Below are 18,514 nucleotides of genomic sequence, written 5' to 3' on the forward strand. Positions count from 1 at the left end.
GTTGATAAGGTCATTTCCTATTCCCCCCTCCTCCAATGATTAGAGAACAGCGCACAAAACAAAGCCGCCCTTACCGCTGAAAACCTAACGCCAGCTCAAAGCAGGCGTTAGAATGTTTGAAGAGAGAATTTCAAGATTTTTTTCTTTAAAATCCGCCAGTTTTGATTTCTTTTGGAAGTGGAAGAAAGCCTGTGCAAGCCTGTAAGCATCAGTACTAAGAAATAAATGTGTGCGAGTCTGAACCCAAAAGTGAAAGCACACATTGGCGCCTTTTTTCCTGACTTCCAAATTTAAAAATTTTTGTGAAAAGCTTATATTTAAAGGCACAGAAAATAGGTGCTAACGTTTGCCTGGCGCGTGTGCACAAAAGTAAAGCTTACTGCAAAACTCTTCTGCGCTTGCGCCAAGCATGTTCCTCCCCTTGCTTTTGCTTTTACAGCGTGTGTATAATTTGAATACCATTTCCTCTGAACACTGACGAGTTAGTTTTCTGCGCTGTTCCAGCGGTATGGGTTCTGTACTGTTGGCTTTACCGCAGGAGTTCTGAGCACTGGCTTGGCCTACAAGTTTGCTCCGTGCTCTCCACTACTGACATGACACTGCTCTCTGAATACAATGGTACATTACCGCCTAACTCTGTTCAGTGTGTGCAATATATGTTGCATAAATTGCACTGGCCTTGCCTGTGCACACAAAAAGTCACAGATAGAAGGACCTAGACATAGAAAGCCCCATTTTGCATAGGATGAATTAGAACTCCCAGGTTGGGACATTCACAATTCCCTGAGTATTTTACAAAAGGTTCTGCTGAACACAGGACCTTTTAGAAAATACTGGAGAGTATCAATTTCACAAACCTACAGGATGAGGCAGAAAACAGTGATCCCCTAGAGTTTTTTGTCATTTTCTCAGCAACTGCTTTGAATTTCAATGAGAAATTGTACAGACTAAGTCATCATACTTACGTATAACTATAAAATAACATTTAATTATCTTAAGCTATGTTGATGTTACTCAGTGGCATACCGAGGGAGGGGCGGTAGGGGCAGACTGCCCCAGGTGCAAATCAATTGGGGGGGGGGGGGTGTTCTGCTCCGTCAGTCCCCGTCCGTCCCTGCTGTTGATTTCGCCCTTCCCCTAATTAAAAACTTATCTATTTTACTGCACCATCTTCAGCAGCACTGCTCACTACATCTCCTTCCAGCGCCAGAGCCAGCGTGGCTCCTCTCTGTCACCATTCCGAGACGTAACTCCCCTCCCTCAACGCCTTCCTTAGTGGCCTCTGCCCCTGCGACACCCTGTGTCAGTGCGCATGTGCCTTCCTGCTGCTGCATCTTCAAGAGTGACATCTCTTTCCTCCGGGTGGCTGACTCCGCTCCTCCTCTCTCCATCCCGGGCCAGCTCGCACGACTGCTGTCTTCAGTATGCAGCCGTACCGCTAGGCCAGCCAGCTTGTCTGCCTGCATCTTTCACTTCCAACCTGCTGCACATGCATTCCACCCCTGCCGGGCCACCGGTAGAATCGGCTGCAGCGGCATGCAGCATCAAAGAGTGGCTCTTGGTGGGGAGGTATACTGGATCGCCGAAGTCTAAAGAGAATCCACAAACAGTGGAGAACTCAAAAGATCCCACGGGGTGTGAAGCAAAAAATAAAAAAAGGTGGGAGAATAAGCCAGGCTATCCAAAGGAAGGAACCAAATTGGTAGAAAAACAAAATTTATTAATCTTTAAACAAATAATAATAAAACAGTAATATATTAAAATTGACTCGACACAACGTTGTGTTTCGGCCTGAGGGCCTACATCAGGAGTCTATGAACATAAAAAAATAATAATAAACAAACTATTAATAAATATATCAAAAAAATAATAAACAAACTATTAATAAATATGTCAAAAAATTATTGTACTGAAAGAGGAACATATATAAATTATCTTGAAGATATATCAATACAAAAAGTAGAATCCTATGGATGTTTAATAAATAATAGTATTATACAAACAAAATACTACTAAAAGAAAAACATATATAAATTATCTTAAGGATATAAAAAATAAAGTCCTATGGATGCAAACTTTATTCAAAAATTTTTTTAAAAGTATATTTATATATATATGGTATAATAACATAACATGCATGGGAGAAGAAGTTAAATAGAAAGAACTAACCTTATTTGTCAAATGAAGATAAATATGACAAATACCGAATAATCTTGAAATGTGGATAAAAAGATCTGCAAAAAGATCTAAAAGGTGGTCTATGAAAAATAAAAAAGATGTGATAAGAAGCATATAGTAAAGAAAGAAAGAAAACCAGAAAACTGCGCGCTGTATATAAAGCAAGCAGCGTTTAGTCAATACAAAAACGCGGGTATCATATATAGAAAAAATACATACAATGTACATATGTGTATATACTAAAAAAAGAACCGTATAAAGACTATATAGTCGACATTTGTAAGGAAAAAATAAGTATAATCATTTATTCGAGTTAATAAAGAATGCCTAAAGAGTAAAGAATCATATAAACTGCCTGTTGATCATATGCGTAGTACTGGTGCTAGACTAGAATGCCGAAGGGGCTCAAAAAACTGTGTATATATGGCAAAAAGGAGGCAGATAAATATTTATAAACTATTGGGTTACGTCAAATAGTGATCTACCTATTGAACCTATTGTGCAGCACCAGTGCGGGGTTTAGACGCCAGAATGATCCAAGGATGATTATTAACTGTAAGAAACTACGCACTGCATGTAAGAAAAGTGGCGTTCAGTTAATGCAAAAATAATGAAGGAAAATGGCATTTGGGTTAATACAAGGGAAATGAAACGCGGCAGTGTAAGAGACGCGAAAGGCATGTATTAAAGAAAAGAAAGAAAACCAGAAAACTGCGCTCTGTATATAAAGCAAGCAGCGTTTAGTCAGTACAAAAACGCGAGTATCATATATAGAAAAAATACATACCTTAAGAAAGACCGTTATGTTGAATGAACCGTCTATGGCGGTAGTCTCAGGAAAAATGATAAAAAAAGGAGTGTGGCTGTGCGACAATTTAAATAGTCAAAAAGGCGCGAAAAAAACATTGTCAGCTGATCTACCTAAAAAAACAGAGCGCTGAGTAGTCATCCGAACGTAATGATACGTGATCACGTGTCATGGGATATATAGAGAGGATAAAGACAATATGTAGCCGTCAGTGCGTGAGTGCACATAAGATGGGCAATGCACGTGATGACGTGTGCTAGCAATAGTATACACACATATATATTTGTAAAGTTCTAAAATGATAAAATAAAATAAAATTACAATCAATATGAAAAAATGTTAAACATTATGGGAATGACTCTAAAAAATTGTGTGTATGAAAAAATGTGTGTATATAAAAAAATGAGGAATATATAATAAAGGAGTATGAAAGTAAAAAAACATATGTATACCATATATATATGTAATAAAATATGATTAAAAATATATGAAAAAAATACTAATATGTAATATATGATATCAAAAATTAATAATTTGCCAAATATAAGTGATTTTAAATTATAACATATATAGATGTCAGATTGGCAAAAATATATAAATGATGTCAATTAATCGCATATGTAAATATCAGATATATTATCACAAACATTAATAAATATGTATAAAAAAATGTCAAATCATAACGTATGTGAATGTTAGATATATTATCGCAAATGTTAGTAAACAGCGGATGGCTGGCCAAATATAAGTGACATTGAATCATAACATATATGAATATCAGCTATATTGCCATAAAAAATAAAAATATACATGTACAAAAGTTGTATATCAAGAAATATTCAATCTGCACCTCTAGTTCAACACTGGCATACGACTAATCACACCATAGCAGATATTAGGTATTTGGTTTTTAAGACATTTACTTATAAATGGAGGGGAGGTGATCTTGATAAACGTATACTTCAGGAAGAACAAAGATTAATTTACGATTTAAATACTATCAGTCCCAATGGTCTCAATAATGAGATAGATTTTCGCCCATTCCTATAAAAAATTTTCTTTTTTTAAAAAATTAAGTTTGTGTTTTTTAAAGAAAAGAATATACATTTATGTTTCTTGTATTAATTTTCCATTTATATCTGTGTAAAAATATTCTCTTTGATTCAATGTAATCATTTTTGTGTCATTACATAACTTATACTCATTATTTCATCCATTATTGCAATCAATTTTTGTGCAATTATATAACTCATCATGAATTATTTTATTTAATCATTGAATTTTTGTACATGTATATTTTTATTTTTTATGGCAATATAGCTGATATTCATATATGTTATGATTCAATGTCACTTATATTTGGCCAGCCATCCGCTGTTTACTAACATTTGCGATAATATATCTAACATTCACATACGTTATGATTTGACATTTTTTTATACATATTTATTAATGTTTGTGATAATATATCTGATATTTACATATGCGATTAATTGACATCATTTATATATTTTTGCCAATCTGACATCTATATATGTTATAATTTAAAATCACTTATATTTGGCAAATTATTAATTTTTGATATCATATATTACATATTAGTATTTTTTTCATATATTTTTAATCATATTTTATTACATATATATATGGTATACATATGTTTTTTTACTTTCATACTCCTTTATTATATATTCCTCATTTTTTTATATACACACATTTTTTCATACACACAATTTTTTAGAGTCATTCCCATAATGTTTAACATTTTTTCATATTGATTGTAATTTTATTTTATTTTATCATTTTAGAACTTTACAAATATATATGTGTGTATACTATTGCTAGCACACGTCATCACGTGCATTGCCCATCTTATGTGCACTCACGCACTGACGGCTACATATTGTCTTTATCCTCTCTATATATCCCATGACACGTGATCACGTATCATTACGTTCGGATGACTACTCAGCGCTCTGTTTTTTTAGGTAGATCAGCTGACAATGTTTTTTCGCGCCTTTTTGACTATTTAAATTGTCGCACAGCCACACTCCTTTTTTATCATTTTTCCTGAGACTACCGCCATAGACGGTTCATTCAACATAACGGTCTTTCTTAAGGTATGTATTTTTTCTATATATGATACTCGCGTTTTTGTACTGACTAAACGCTGCTTGCTTTATATACAGAGCGCAGTTTTCTGGTTTTCTTTCTTTTCTTTAATACATGCCTTTCGCGTCTCTTACACTGCCGCGTTTCATTTCCCTTGTATTAACCCAAATGCCATTTTCCTTCATTATTTTTGCATTAACTGAACGCCACTTTTCTTACATGCAGTGCGTAGTTTCTTACAGTTAATAATCATCCTTGGATCATTCTGGCGTCTAAACCCCGCACTGGTGCTGCACAATAGGTTCAATAGGTAGATCACTATTTGACGTAACCCAATAGTTTATAAATATTTATCTGCCTCCTTTTTGCCATATATACACAGTTTTTTGAGCCCCTTCGGCATTCTAGTCTAGCACCAGTACTACGCATATGATCAACAGGCAGTTTATATGATTCTTTACTCTTTAGGCATTCTTTATTAACTCGAATAAATGATTATACTTATTTTTTCCTTACAAATGTCGACTATATAGTCTTTATACGGTTCTTTTTTTAGTATATACACATATGTACATTGTATGTATTTTTTCTATATATGATACCCGCGTTTTTGTATTGACTAAACGCTGCTTGCTTTATATACAGCGCGCAGTTTTCTGGTTTTCTTTCTTTCTTTACTATATGCTTCTTATCACATCTTTTTTATTTTTCATAGACCACCTTTTAGATCTTTTTGCAGATCTTTTTATCCACATTTCAAGATTATTCGGTATTTGTCATATTTATCTTCATTTGACAAATAAGGTTAGTTCTTTCTATTTAACTTCTTCTCCCATGCATGTTATGTTATTATACCATATATATATAAATATACTTTTAAAAAAATTTTTGAATAAAGTTTGCATCCATAGGACTTTATTTTTTATATCCTTAAGATAATTTATATATGTTTTTCTTTTAGTAGTATTTGTTTGTATAATACTATTATTTATTAAACATCCATAGGATTCTACTTTTTGTATCGATATATCTTCAAGATAATTTATATATGTTCCTCTTTCAGTACAATAATTTTTTGACATATTTATTAATAGTTTGTTTATTATTTTTTTGATATATTTATTAATAGTTTGTTTATTATTATTTTTTTATGTTCATAGACTCCTGATGTAGGCCCTCAGGCCGAAACACAATGTTGTGTCGAGTCAATTTTAATATATTACTGTTTTATTATTATTTGTTTAAAGATTAATAAATTTTGTTTTTCTACCAATTTGGTTCCTTCCTTTGGATAGCCTGGCTTATTCTCCCACCTTTTTTTATACTGGATCGCCGCCCATCACCGCATCGTTGACCAGACCGACTCTGCCTCACGGTTGGTGCTGAGTGCCGACCCCCAGCCCTCCCCCTTGAGCCTTCTGACTCGTCGTTTGACTTTTGTTCCAGCCAGCTAGCAGACCCAGGTAATTAGGCCCCGCACAGGTGCGATCTTAATTATTTATTCACTGTGCTGCCTTGGCACTTTTTTTTTTACACATTTTATTGCATTTGCTTGCTGCTGTGCTGCTGCTACTAGTTTGGTAGGAGCAGCATGTTGGGGGGGGGGGGTCATAAAATGTAAAAGGACTGAGAGGGGCCAAGAATACTGTATGGGAGAGAAAGAAGGCATGCTGGATGGATGGAAGAGACAGACTAAGGACCGGAATGAGTGGATGGAAGGGACAGAAATGGCAGACCAGACGCTGGATGGAAAGAGGCATTGCTAAAAAATATTTTTTCATGGTGAGTGGGTGTTAAAAAAAAGGTCGGCCCCAGGTGTCAAGTATGCTAGGTACACCACTGACATTACTGATACTTTATCGTTACTACCTAGTGATTTTTGCGAGTTAAAAATGTTCGAGCTAAAACACAGTAAAATAACGTCATTCAAACAATGTGTCAGAATTAATGTTGCAGTCATTGAGAATGCTCAAAGTGTCCACTCCCAGGCCTTCAGTTGCTTTAGGAAGTTTTTAACAGCCTTGTCGATCAGTACCTGTGGCAGGCTGTCCTAGATCATCTGCAGCGCTTTCTTGAGTTTGGCAATTTGGGTGGAGCTTGTGATAGGCTTCCAACATCACTGTGACATTGTACCCTTTTTTTTTTTTTTTTCAAATAATGGTAGTTTTACAGTGCAAATATTTTTAAACGCACAAAAATCACTGGGTGGTCAAGCTAAAAAGTCTGTACCTTTGACATGTTTAATGATAATCTCATTCTACTCACATAAACATAGATAGCAACAACAAATAAAGCTGTAAAATTTCATATTGAAATTGCAAGTGGTTGCTAAGAAAACAGCAAAAACTTTAGGGGTTTCCTTTTATTTTGCCTCACCCTCACAAAAAAATAAAAAAGAGAGAGAGAGAAAGAAAGCGAGTAGGCTCACTCAGCACTTTACAAGTGGGGGAGTAGCCTATTGATTCAAAGTTCACTGAAGCTCCTTGTGATCTTGGAAAAGACAAGTAACCCTTCATTGGTTCAGATACAAGCTTACCCCCCCCCCCCTTTTTTTTTTTTTTTACAAAACCGTGCTAGCGGCTGCCATGCGGTAATGCTGATACAGCCCACTCACTTTGATTCTTGGTCTGATTCTTGTTGTGTCTGGTCTATCCGGTGATCGATGTCTGATTTGTCTTCTGAATTCCTAGTTCTGCTCCAATCCTGGTATTATCTAGAGACTTTCTGATTTCTGCACAGCTTTGTTCCTCCCCAGGCTTAGTCTCTTTAAGTGCATTGCCTTTATGCATTACAGGTTGCAAAGAATGCTGCAGCATGCATTGTTACAGGGGTAAGTCATTATCTGTCAGATTCTATATATCGCGTCTAGCGTTCCACGCTGAAATCTAAGCCAATCATCACTGGCACTTAACAAGCAATAATAGCACTAATTGGCAATAATTAGAATTTATGTACATAATTCGCTACATGCATTCTGTAATGAACTGCACCCAATTTCTGAAGTACGCAGTTCAAAAGAGGCATGGCCATGGGCGGGGAAATAGGCATTTCGTGGATGTTCCCAAATGTATGCACTTTGTTATAGAATATGGCCCAGTCTGTGTAAATCTACATGCAGGGATTTATGCTACATTTTATTTGGTGTAAATGGAGGCACGTAATTTTAGGCGCTGGGATATCAACTAAATGTATTCTATATACTGCGCCTAAATCTTATAGAATACACTTAGGCAGGAATGTTTTCCACGCAGATTTTTTAAGCATCATATATAATCTGGCCCTATGTGCATATTTCTCCTATTTTAGCTTCCTTGTATTGGGTTACTAATTTTTGGTGGCTCAGATAAAAGATCACAATGTTAGTGTATAAAACTCTGAATAATGGGGCTCCTGGATGTATTTCTGCTTGTTTGAAACAATACAGCCACTCGCGGATATTAAAATCTGAAGAACAATATTTATCAGACATTCTGTCTTTCTGCTATGTTCGTCTGGATGACTCATTTGCCTGTCTCCTCAACAGCTGGACCCACATTGTGGAACTCCTTAATGGGAGATCAGAGGCATATTGAAGACAACATGACCTTTATGAAAAGGCTAAAGACTTATCTATTTCAAAACACCTATGGAAATCTAATCTAATTACAGCTATGATCTGTTTCTTATATTTATCAGGCAGTCATGATCAATCATTTTATTTGGGTTTTGTTTGTTGCTTTTGTGTTATTGTTTTATGATTTCATACTTTGCTGTGTATGTTGATTGAGACCCACTTAGATGTATAGATACTGTGGGCTATAAGTACTAAGACATAAACAAGTATTCTTTTTGATGGGGTAGTCCAGATAGGTAGCTTCATTACCACACCCATCTTCTCATGGTAGTGCATTCATAGAACGGGAAACAATAAAATATTTAATTATTTGCTCTGAAACTGTGGGGAAGGCAATGACTTCTGAGGTCCTAATTCTTAATTTCTGTTATAGAAAACAGTTTAACCAGGAATAAAAACATATGATTGAACTCAACCGGCAGACAACTTACCACCCAAGATTTCCAACATGAATATTTCTCTGGCATGAACTGATACGCTGCCTACTTAGTTCTTTGTAGAAATTAGTTTATATATGGATTTTACCTACAGCTACAGATGCTGTTGATTTTTCCTTACAAATCTCCCTAATTAAGCTTGTAATTGGTAAATAGTGTACAGTATAAAATATACTTAATGCAGTCTAACACAATTATCTTTTCAGGATTAAGCCATAACTAATAGCATTGATTGGAAGAGGAAATCTTCAGTATACTTACTGTCATTCTCAAAGGTCCAATACCAAAAAGCAGTGAAAACCTGACTGGCTGGCTGTGCCCCAAACACTGGGTTGAGAACCACTGATGAATATGACTTTTGGCAGTGTGAAAAGATTGTTTTGGGAGCTGTTTTTGTGGTGACATCCTTTATCAGTTGCCTAAGTTATTGTTCCTTGTCTCTGTATGTCTGTGTTGCTATGGGCCAAAATACTGGAAGCAGCAGGATTGCAGGGGGCAGAACATTTGCAACAGAGCTCTGGTCTACATTCTGCAGATTCTAACAGTATTCTACAGCAGCCTTTTCCAACCTTTTCACACTCATAGACTGCAAAATTGGCTGGGAAAAAAATACAGATTTCTGATGTCCATCCCCTCCCTACTCAACTAAAAGAATACCTGAGCTAGCAAAAATCCCAAGCCCCACCAGCTGAACAACTCCCCCTTATGGCGACAAAAACATTGCTCTTGACTTCAGCAGTCTGCGGCAGCTCCCTGAGCCGCCAACACCAGCACATGCTTAGCATCAAGGCGGACTACAGAAATATAACTAGGCATGCCTCTGATGTACAGTCAAATGTAAAGTTTTAAAATCACAATTTCTTCAACCCATATTCTTAAGGTTTTAAAAACATCTGAAATTAAAATGAACCCCCAAGAAGCCAGACTCTGCATACAATGCATATAACAATAAAGAGAAAACAGTGACACATGGCCCCCTGTATTATGCAAAGTACAAAGATAGCAGATGTAACATTTCAAAAACTGACATATACTCCAATCACATTATAAATTAACAAATAGAAATAAAACACAAAATGGAAAATTAGGTGATACTTTTGTATTAGACTAAACATAATACATTTTTTTCAGAGCCCAAAACCATCTTCCTCAGATCAGGACAGTATGTTACATAGAAACATAGAAAAATGTAGGAAGATAAAGACCATATGCATATGGCTATGAAGTCTGCCCACCCATGCCATCTACTCTCCCTGTCACTTCTTAAGAGATCCTATGTACTTGTCCCAAGCTCGCTTGAATTCAGATACTGTTTTCATCTCCATCACTTCCCCCGGGAGTTCCACAAATCCACCACTCTTTCCCGTGAAGAACTTTTTCCTCAGGTTACTTCTGAGTCTATCCCATTTCACCTTCATCCTATGCCCCCTCGTTCCAGAGCTTCCTTTCAATTGAAAGAGAAACTCACCTCCTGTGCATTTATACCGCTTAGGTATTTAAATGTTTCTATCATATCTCCCCTCTCCCACCTTTCTTCCAAAGTATACATATTGAGATCTTTAAATCTGTCCTCATATGTTTTATGAAGAAGACCACTGACCATTTTAATAGTCACCCTCTGGACTCCATCCTGTTTATATCCTTTTGAAGGTGCAGTCTCCAGAATTGTATACAATATTCTAAATGAGGTCTCACCAGTCTTATATAGGAGTATCACCACCTCCTTTTTCCTACTGGCCATTTCTCTCCCTATGCACCCAAGCATCCTTCTAGCTTTCACAGTCACCTTGCTACCTGTTTGGCCACCTTAAGATCATCACAAATGATCACATGTTGCAGTTATAGTATACTTTCCTGACATGTGGAAGGAGTTTTTGGCTCTGAAAGCTAGTAAAAAATATATATTAAGTTAGTACAATAAAAAGGTATCACCTTATTTTCCATTTTTAATTAGAATGGAATAACATGGCTACTACACTATTTTATCCAAAATTTAAAATAACATTATTTTTTCTACCTTTGCTTCTGGCCAATTAATTTTTGTAATCATGTTAGTCTCAGTCTCTGCTTTCCTCTGTCTTCTCTTAACTATTATGTCAGGGGGTTCATGTCTATTTGTCATTTTTCTCTCTTCCTGTCTTAACGTCCTCCACTACATCCATCTCTAATATTGTTTTTTTTTCCTCTCAGCATGAGGCAATAACATCAGAGCAGAGCAAACAGGTCAGACTGTAAAACCAGAATCATTTCTAGAGGATTATCTCTTATATTCATATCAACCAGGGTGCTCAGTATTCACCTGAGTATAACATTTAGCTGTGTAACTAAACAGTAATCCTAGATGGAGCTGGCAGGTGATGTTAAGGTCTTTAATGTGTACTTTACTGATAGTAAATGGCCTGCCATAAGAGAACTGTTGCTAATATATATAGATATATTTTGGGGGGGAGGGCGGGACATGCAGGGAGTTTCAAGTTCTTCATGCTACTTTTTAAACCAATACACATACAATTTCAAAAGTAACATTAATGATTTTATAGGCCTTGGTAGTGTTAATCTGGTCGTGAACCCTTGAGCCCAGCCCGAGGCCTAGTATAGGGTTTTGGCCAAGGTCTAGGGGAGACCAAACGGGCCCTACACACCACCCCAGCCACCAAGCCCCGCACACACACAACAACCAACTCACACCACCAGAAAATGGGAGATAGAGCATTCAGGCGGGCCTCACGGCCTATCAGGAACCTACTCGCACAGAGTCCAAGTGGGCGGGCCTCACGGCAGAACAGAACCAACTCATACACTGGAAAGGGAGAAAGAACAACGAAGGGTTCCCCAAGGGACTGGAGCACAAGCAGCGCACACAGAACTGGTTAGAGACACAAGGGAAATGGCGAAACACAGGAGCCTCTAAAGGAATATACACGGCTGTGCCACAGGGCAGACAAGGATACAGGAAGCCCCTCAAGGGAACACTCTAGGCTGTACCATACAGCACACAAAGGTAAAGGGAAACCACCTATAAGAATACACAAAGCTGACCCCACAACACACAGAGATAAAGGGAACTGCTTATAGGAATAAACAAGGCTGCGCCACACCGCATTCAAGGTAAAGGGAATCCACACACAAGAATGCACAAGGCTGACCCCACATCACAAAAGGGAACTGCTATAGAAATATACAGGGCTGTGCCACACAGCACTCAAGGCAAAAGGAAGAGTAAGCAAACAGAGAAAGCTGCCTTAACACACACAGATCAGATAAGGAGCACAGCTTACTTGAATCAGGAGACAGACTCAGCAAACAAAGGGAAACAGGCTAAGGTAGAGGCTACTCCTGAAACACCGAACTGCAGGAAGCAGGGCTACACGGCAGACAACAGAGAGGCAAACAAAGGGAAACTAAAACAAACAAACAGGAGCAGATACAAGGCCAGGGGAACTGCCAAACGGAGGCAGTACCACAGGGAGCAGAGCCTAAGCTTAGCACAACAAAGGGAACAGAGAGAGAGAGAGGGAACTAATCAAACAAACCAGGCACAAGCTTACCACAGACAGCACAACACTAGAGAAGAAGAGAACAGACCAGGTGTAGTGAAGTGAGGCAATCAGGATCATGCTGGGAATACCCAGCACACACACACACAGAATCACCAAGCAACCAGGAGAAAAGCAAAACTCCTATGTAAACAAAAGTGCCCTAGCACAAGCAGGCTTCAGATAAGCAATCAACGCTAAAGCAAGGGTTGCAGGGAAAGGTAGGCTTAAGTAGATCTTGGCTTCTGACGTCTGCAGCTACAGACTGTCAACTTAAATCCTGACAGGCCAATGAGAGGCGAGTTCCAGCCATTCCCCTTAGCAGAGAGGGTTCCAGCCACTCCCCTGTCTGTTTAGCTGCCCATCTCATCTTCCTCCAGGGTCGCTTTACTCATACTACCCCTCTCCTCAAGACCCTTCACTGGCTCCCTATCCGTTTTCGCATCCTGTTCAAACTTCTTCTACTAACCTATAAATGTACTCACTCTGCTGCTTCCCAGTATCTCTCCACACTCGTCCATCCCAACACCCCTTCCCGTGCACTCCGCTCCATGGATAAATCCTTCTTATCTGTTCCCTTCTCCACTACTGCCAACTCCAGACTTCGCGCCTTTTGTCTCGCTGCACCCTACGCCTGGAATAAACTTCCTGAGCCCCTACGTCTTGCCCCATCCTTGGCCACCTTTAAATCTAGACTGAAAGCCCACCTCTTTAACATTGCTTTTGACTCGTAACCACTTGTAACCACTCGCCTCCACCTACCCTCCTCTCTTCCTTCCCGTTCACATTAATTGATTTGATTTGCTTACTTTATTTATTTTTTGTCTATTAGATTGTAAGCTCTTTGAGCAGGGACTGTCTTTCTTCTATGTTTGTGCAGCGCTGCGTATGCTTTGTAGCGCTATAGAAATGCTAAATAGTAGTAGTAGTAGTAGTAGTAGTAGACATAGGAAAGACAGAATTCATTACCTGAAACCATTATCCATTTTTCCCCACTTACCAAAGGCTCTAATTCCTTGCGATCTATGAGGTTCAGCTCGGTCACAAAGTAATAAAAGTGTTTGTAACAGGTATTGACATGGGCTTCTGCTCCCATAATGATCATCCGGTCAAAGTGATGGATGTAGACATGAACAAATACCCGGAAAAGTCTGCACAGTATTTTCTTGCAGATCTGAAGGAAGTTCTTTGGAAAAGGCACACCTGAAAATAAGAGGGAATTTATTTCAGTTGAAACACATAACAAAAAAAAAGTGATTCAAAGGCTCTTCTCATTGAACAACATACAATGAAACCTTTTATTTAAAACATTTCTCGTCCACCAACACAGTAATTTTTCCATGCAGTATTCATGCCATACAGAAGAGAAAAGAAAGAACAGATATCTACCCTATAAGAAGGGCAAATTTATAATAGGGTGCCTAAATGTGTATGCCCCAGAAAAAAGCTTCAGTGCTGAAGTACTGTAGAGCAACAGGTAGAAAGGGCTAAGCCATTGCATCCCTGGGAAAAAGTATAATTTCTTTAAAACTTTTAGAAGTTATTTTCCCAATAATTATACAACAGAAAGAAAACAAGAAAACTCATCTTGTATAAATACAACAGTTTGACAAAGTGAAAAAGGAGCGATTGTCAAGATACAAACCCCAGTTAAGGTGTTTCTAGTCATTCAGACTTATGGGGAACACAATTCTAATCAGTATAGTTCAGGAATGAGGAAAAGATATCATCCATCCATACCTGTGGGATTTGAACCAGGCACCTCTGGAGGGCAAGACGGGTGCTGTAATCACTAGGCCACTCCTCCACTCCATGCTAAACTGAAACAAAGACAGGTATGGATGGATGGCAGGTATTTCCGCTCCCCTTGCTGATGTGCTGGATGGAGAAGCTGTGCAGTTATAGACAATGCTTGGTAACAAAGCAGTACTATTTATTAATCTGAAACATGTGGTGACACATGCGCTTTTACCATGTTTTCCATTATTTGTGATGGGAGCTGTATATGCAAATAAACACACATTCCAAGTCATAGGAGCCGGCTGTGGGTGCTTGAGCACCCCCAACATTGAGAAAATTCCTTATATGTGTCCAGGAAGGGGTTATTTCCATTGGGCTTAGCATCCCCAATAATTTTGACAAGTTGGCTCCTATGTTCCAAGTTAATACATAGACCCTTAAGAATCAGGAATTAAAATACATTTTCAACTTTGGCTCTGCCACTGTTCCTTCTATATGTCTTGGAACATATATTTTTATTATTGGTATATAATTGGAAGTGAAATAGGAATATCAAAAATTGGAGACGATGATCCAAGATGGCGCTGTAGCGAGTCGCAGTACTGGACGCGCCCCATGTTAGCGCTGAGAAGGACTCCTGAATTCCCTGAGAGAAAATGGGGAAAAGGAGAAAGAAAGTAAGGGAGCTTTCCTCAACCCCTGGAACTCACCCTTCCCAGCAGCTGATGCTAGAGCGCTTCGGGGTGACGATGGGACCTAGGCAAGCTTCCCCTACTACCCGCGCCAACACATCAGTGTTGGCCGACAGTGTATACGGGGTTTCCCTAAGCCCCGTCGTGTGTGCACCCCCACCCACAGCCAGGAGGAGGAGGTATGGAAGCGGGGCCTGCAGTTCAGCCTCCAGAAGAGGGGCGGAATATCCAGGAAGGGAACCCAACCATACCAGAGGAAGTAGTGGAGAGCGGTCTGGTAGGCGAACATAATTCAAAAATGTTCCTTTAAAGACAACTGCTAGTTTGAACCAAATCTTTAAAGTACCCCCCCCCCCCCCGGCTTTTTCCTTGGGGTTACTGAGTAAACCAGCCATAGTGACATTGGAGTCACTCTGGGATTTGACATTTACAGTGCATTCTTCCTTGCAAATTTTGGTTTAAACAAATTCAGAGATTAAGGTTTTGACCGAAGCAGTCCTAATTTAGGAGCAGATAAATAAACAGCAGAATCTTGAAATGAAACAATTCGGGGAAATTTTACAAAAATTGGAGAACCTGACTTTAGTCTCAATCAAGGAAAGAAATTTCACTTTACGGAGACTGGAATATTTGGAAAACCAATCTAGGAAACCTAATTTGAGATTTACTAATTTCCCAAGGTCTCCATTAATTTAATCTGTGGAAATGGTTACAAAATATATGGTTGAGGTTCTAGGGATGTCACTCACTGCCTCCTATAGTGCAGGTGCAATATCTTCAGAATAATATACAATCTGGTAATGGAACCTTGCAGCAACATGTGGGAGATGGTATGATCTTAACATCCTTTTTGGAATCATCATTGGAAATAATTACCCAAAGAACTACTGCTGTAGTAACGTTTGCTCTTGAAATGGATAGAGATGCTGTACTGAGACTTTTCTTCAGACACTTAGACTCTCTTTTTTTGGGATCTAAGATAAGAATGTATCCAGATTTATCCAGAGAAACACAGAAGAGACACAAAGCCTTTTTGGCAATGTGTCAGAGGACTTTGGCTCTAGGGGCCAGTTAAATTTCCGTGTATTTGTCGAATATTATATCAGTTAAAAAATTAACAATTCTTTGATCCTAAACAATTAGAAGAGTTTTTGGTTTCTAAGGAAGACATTAATGTGAATGTAAATGTTTAATTAACAGGTGCACACTGTAAGATAGATTGGGAAAAGCAATAGGTTAGTAGCGACTCCTGGGTTAATTTATTTTCAAAAGAATGTAGTAATAATAATACTATATTGTTATTATTTCCTCTGCTTGGATCTATATTGTCTAATGTTAAGGTCGATGTATTTAAGTAATTTCAACTTAATGTTATGGAGATATTGGTTTGTTTAAATATTACAGATTGCAATATTGTTTCAGTTTTGAGCTGTATAATAATATAAATAATAAAGAAATTTAAAAAAAGGAATATCAAAAATTGGGTCAGGTTAGGGTGGAGGTTAGAGCCTCAGTTTAAAGGCACCAGTGCAACTTTAAGGCAGTGCTTCCCAATCTTTTGTGCCTGTGACGCCATGACTGAGGTCAAATAAAATTGTGTGACCCCCCTGGAGATCCATAATAATGAATGTACCCTATTGACAGCCCATCAAAGTCATGACCCCCAAAGCAGGTTCTGTGATTCCATTTGGGGTCTTGACCCACAGTTTGAGAAGCTCTGCCTCAAGATCCCTACTCCTCCTCCTCCACTCTCCAGAGAAAATCAGAGATGGTAAAAGCAAACTGTTTTAGAAAGATAAATGACCTGAAATAAGTTCCTCTGCACTGTGCAGACTGAGATTTCTCTATCTACAGCCTCCCTCCCTCTTTCTACCTCTTGACAATTATCCTATACTAGTAAAAAAGCCCCGTTTCTGATGCAAATGAAACGGGGGCTAGCAAGGTTTTCTTCTGTGTGCATGTGGGAGTGTGTGTGTCCCTGCCCTCTGCCCTCTCTCCCCTCCCCCCTCTGAGTCCTTCACTGTTACAGAGAGAGCGATTTGATTTCGTGCTTTGCTGTGTTTTCCTTCACTGACTGTGTTACAGAGAGGGCGGGGCAGACACTCATGGGGAAACCGGATATCTCTCCCCCTTCACACTTCCGGCTGGAGGCTTCATAGAACGTTGGTGGTGCCTTTTATATAGAGAGATAATAAAACGCACCTCCAACATTCTGAAGCTGACTGCATGGCTGAGGCATTCCTGCTCTCTGTATCCATCTCCTGAATTGACATCACGTACTTCCGGGTTCGTCACAAGCAGAAGTGACCAACCACACGAGATTTCTCGGCTTCAGAATGTTGGAGGTGCATTCTATTAAATAGAATTGGTCAGTTCCTTGAAGCACAGCCAGAGCTCAGCGTCCTGCACAGTAACGCTCAGACACCAGAGAGAGAGAGGGGGGGCCTGACACCAGAGAGAGGGAGGGAGGGGGGCCTGACACCAGAGGGGGGGAGGTATCTCTGTCACACACTCTCTCTCACAGTCAATGTCTTTCTCTCTCTCACTCTCACACACTCTGTCTCACACTGTATCACATTCACTCTGTATGTGTCACACAGTCACTCACACATTCTCTTGGTCTCATACACTGTCTCACAGAGAGTCTGTGTCTCACACACACTCTCTCTCGCACACACTGTATCTGTGTGAAACACTCTCACACTGTGTCTCACATACGCACTTGCACACACTCTCGTTCTCACACACACACTCTCTCTCACAGACACACTTGCACCCAGACTCACTCTTTTTCACACACATACACTCACACAGTCACTCTCACACACACTCTCTCTCAAACATACACACTCCAAGGAAAACCTTGCTAGGGCCCGTTTCATTTGTGCCAGAAACGGGCCTTTTTTTACTAGTTTTAAAAGAAATCCAATTGACTATGCGGAAAACTACACATGCACATGCTAGATACAAATATAGACTAGTAAGCCTTCTCCTTTCTCCACACCCCACAAATTGGTTTAATCCATACCCGGACCCACTGCCACCACTTTCAAAACATCCTCAATCAGTTCTTCTCAATCATGTGCTGGAGTATCCCCTAGCCAGTCTGGATTTCAGGATATCCATAATGAATTAGCATGAGAGATTTGCATACATTGCCTCCATTCCATGCAAATCTACTTCATGCATATTCAGTGTGTGGACATTAGGCAAACCAGACTGGCTTGAAAAACACTGCTTCTGGAAATTCAGCTACACACACTATACACCCAAACAGATGTTTGCTATTATCTCAGGGAAGTGTCTGTCCTTTTGTGCCAAGCAAAACAATCCCAGGGGCCACAAACTCTTGTTTTTCCCAAAGGGCTGACAGCTGCCAAGTGGTTAATAGATAAACT

At 38.9% G+C, this 18,514-nt stretch overlaps 1 protein-coding gene across 2 annotated transcripts in view; it reads right to left on the reverse strand.

Annotated features, from left to right (window-relative positions):
- Positions 1-18,514, reverse strand: part of MOB3B (MOB kinase activator 3B) — a 247,458-nt gene that overhangs the window by 33,491 nt on the left and 195,453 nt on the right. For both annotated transcript variants that reach the window (XM_030194182.1, XM_030194181.1), the window contains exon 3: positions 13,685-13,887. In XM_030194182.1, the coding sequence (XP_030050042.1) occupies positions 13,685-13,887 (203 nt within the window). The remainder of the gene's footprint in view (positions 1-13,684; positions 13,888-18,514) is intronic.

This window comes from Microcaecilia unicolor, chromosome 2 (assembly GCF_901765095.1).
Source record: "Microcaecilia unicolor chromosome 2, aMicUni1.1, whole genome shotgun sequence".
NCBI classification, from domain to species: domain Eukaryota; kingdom Metazoa; phylum Chordata; class Amphibia; order Gymnophiona; family Siphonopidae; genus Microcaecilia; species Microcaecilia unicolor.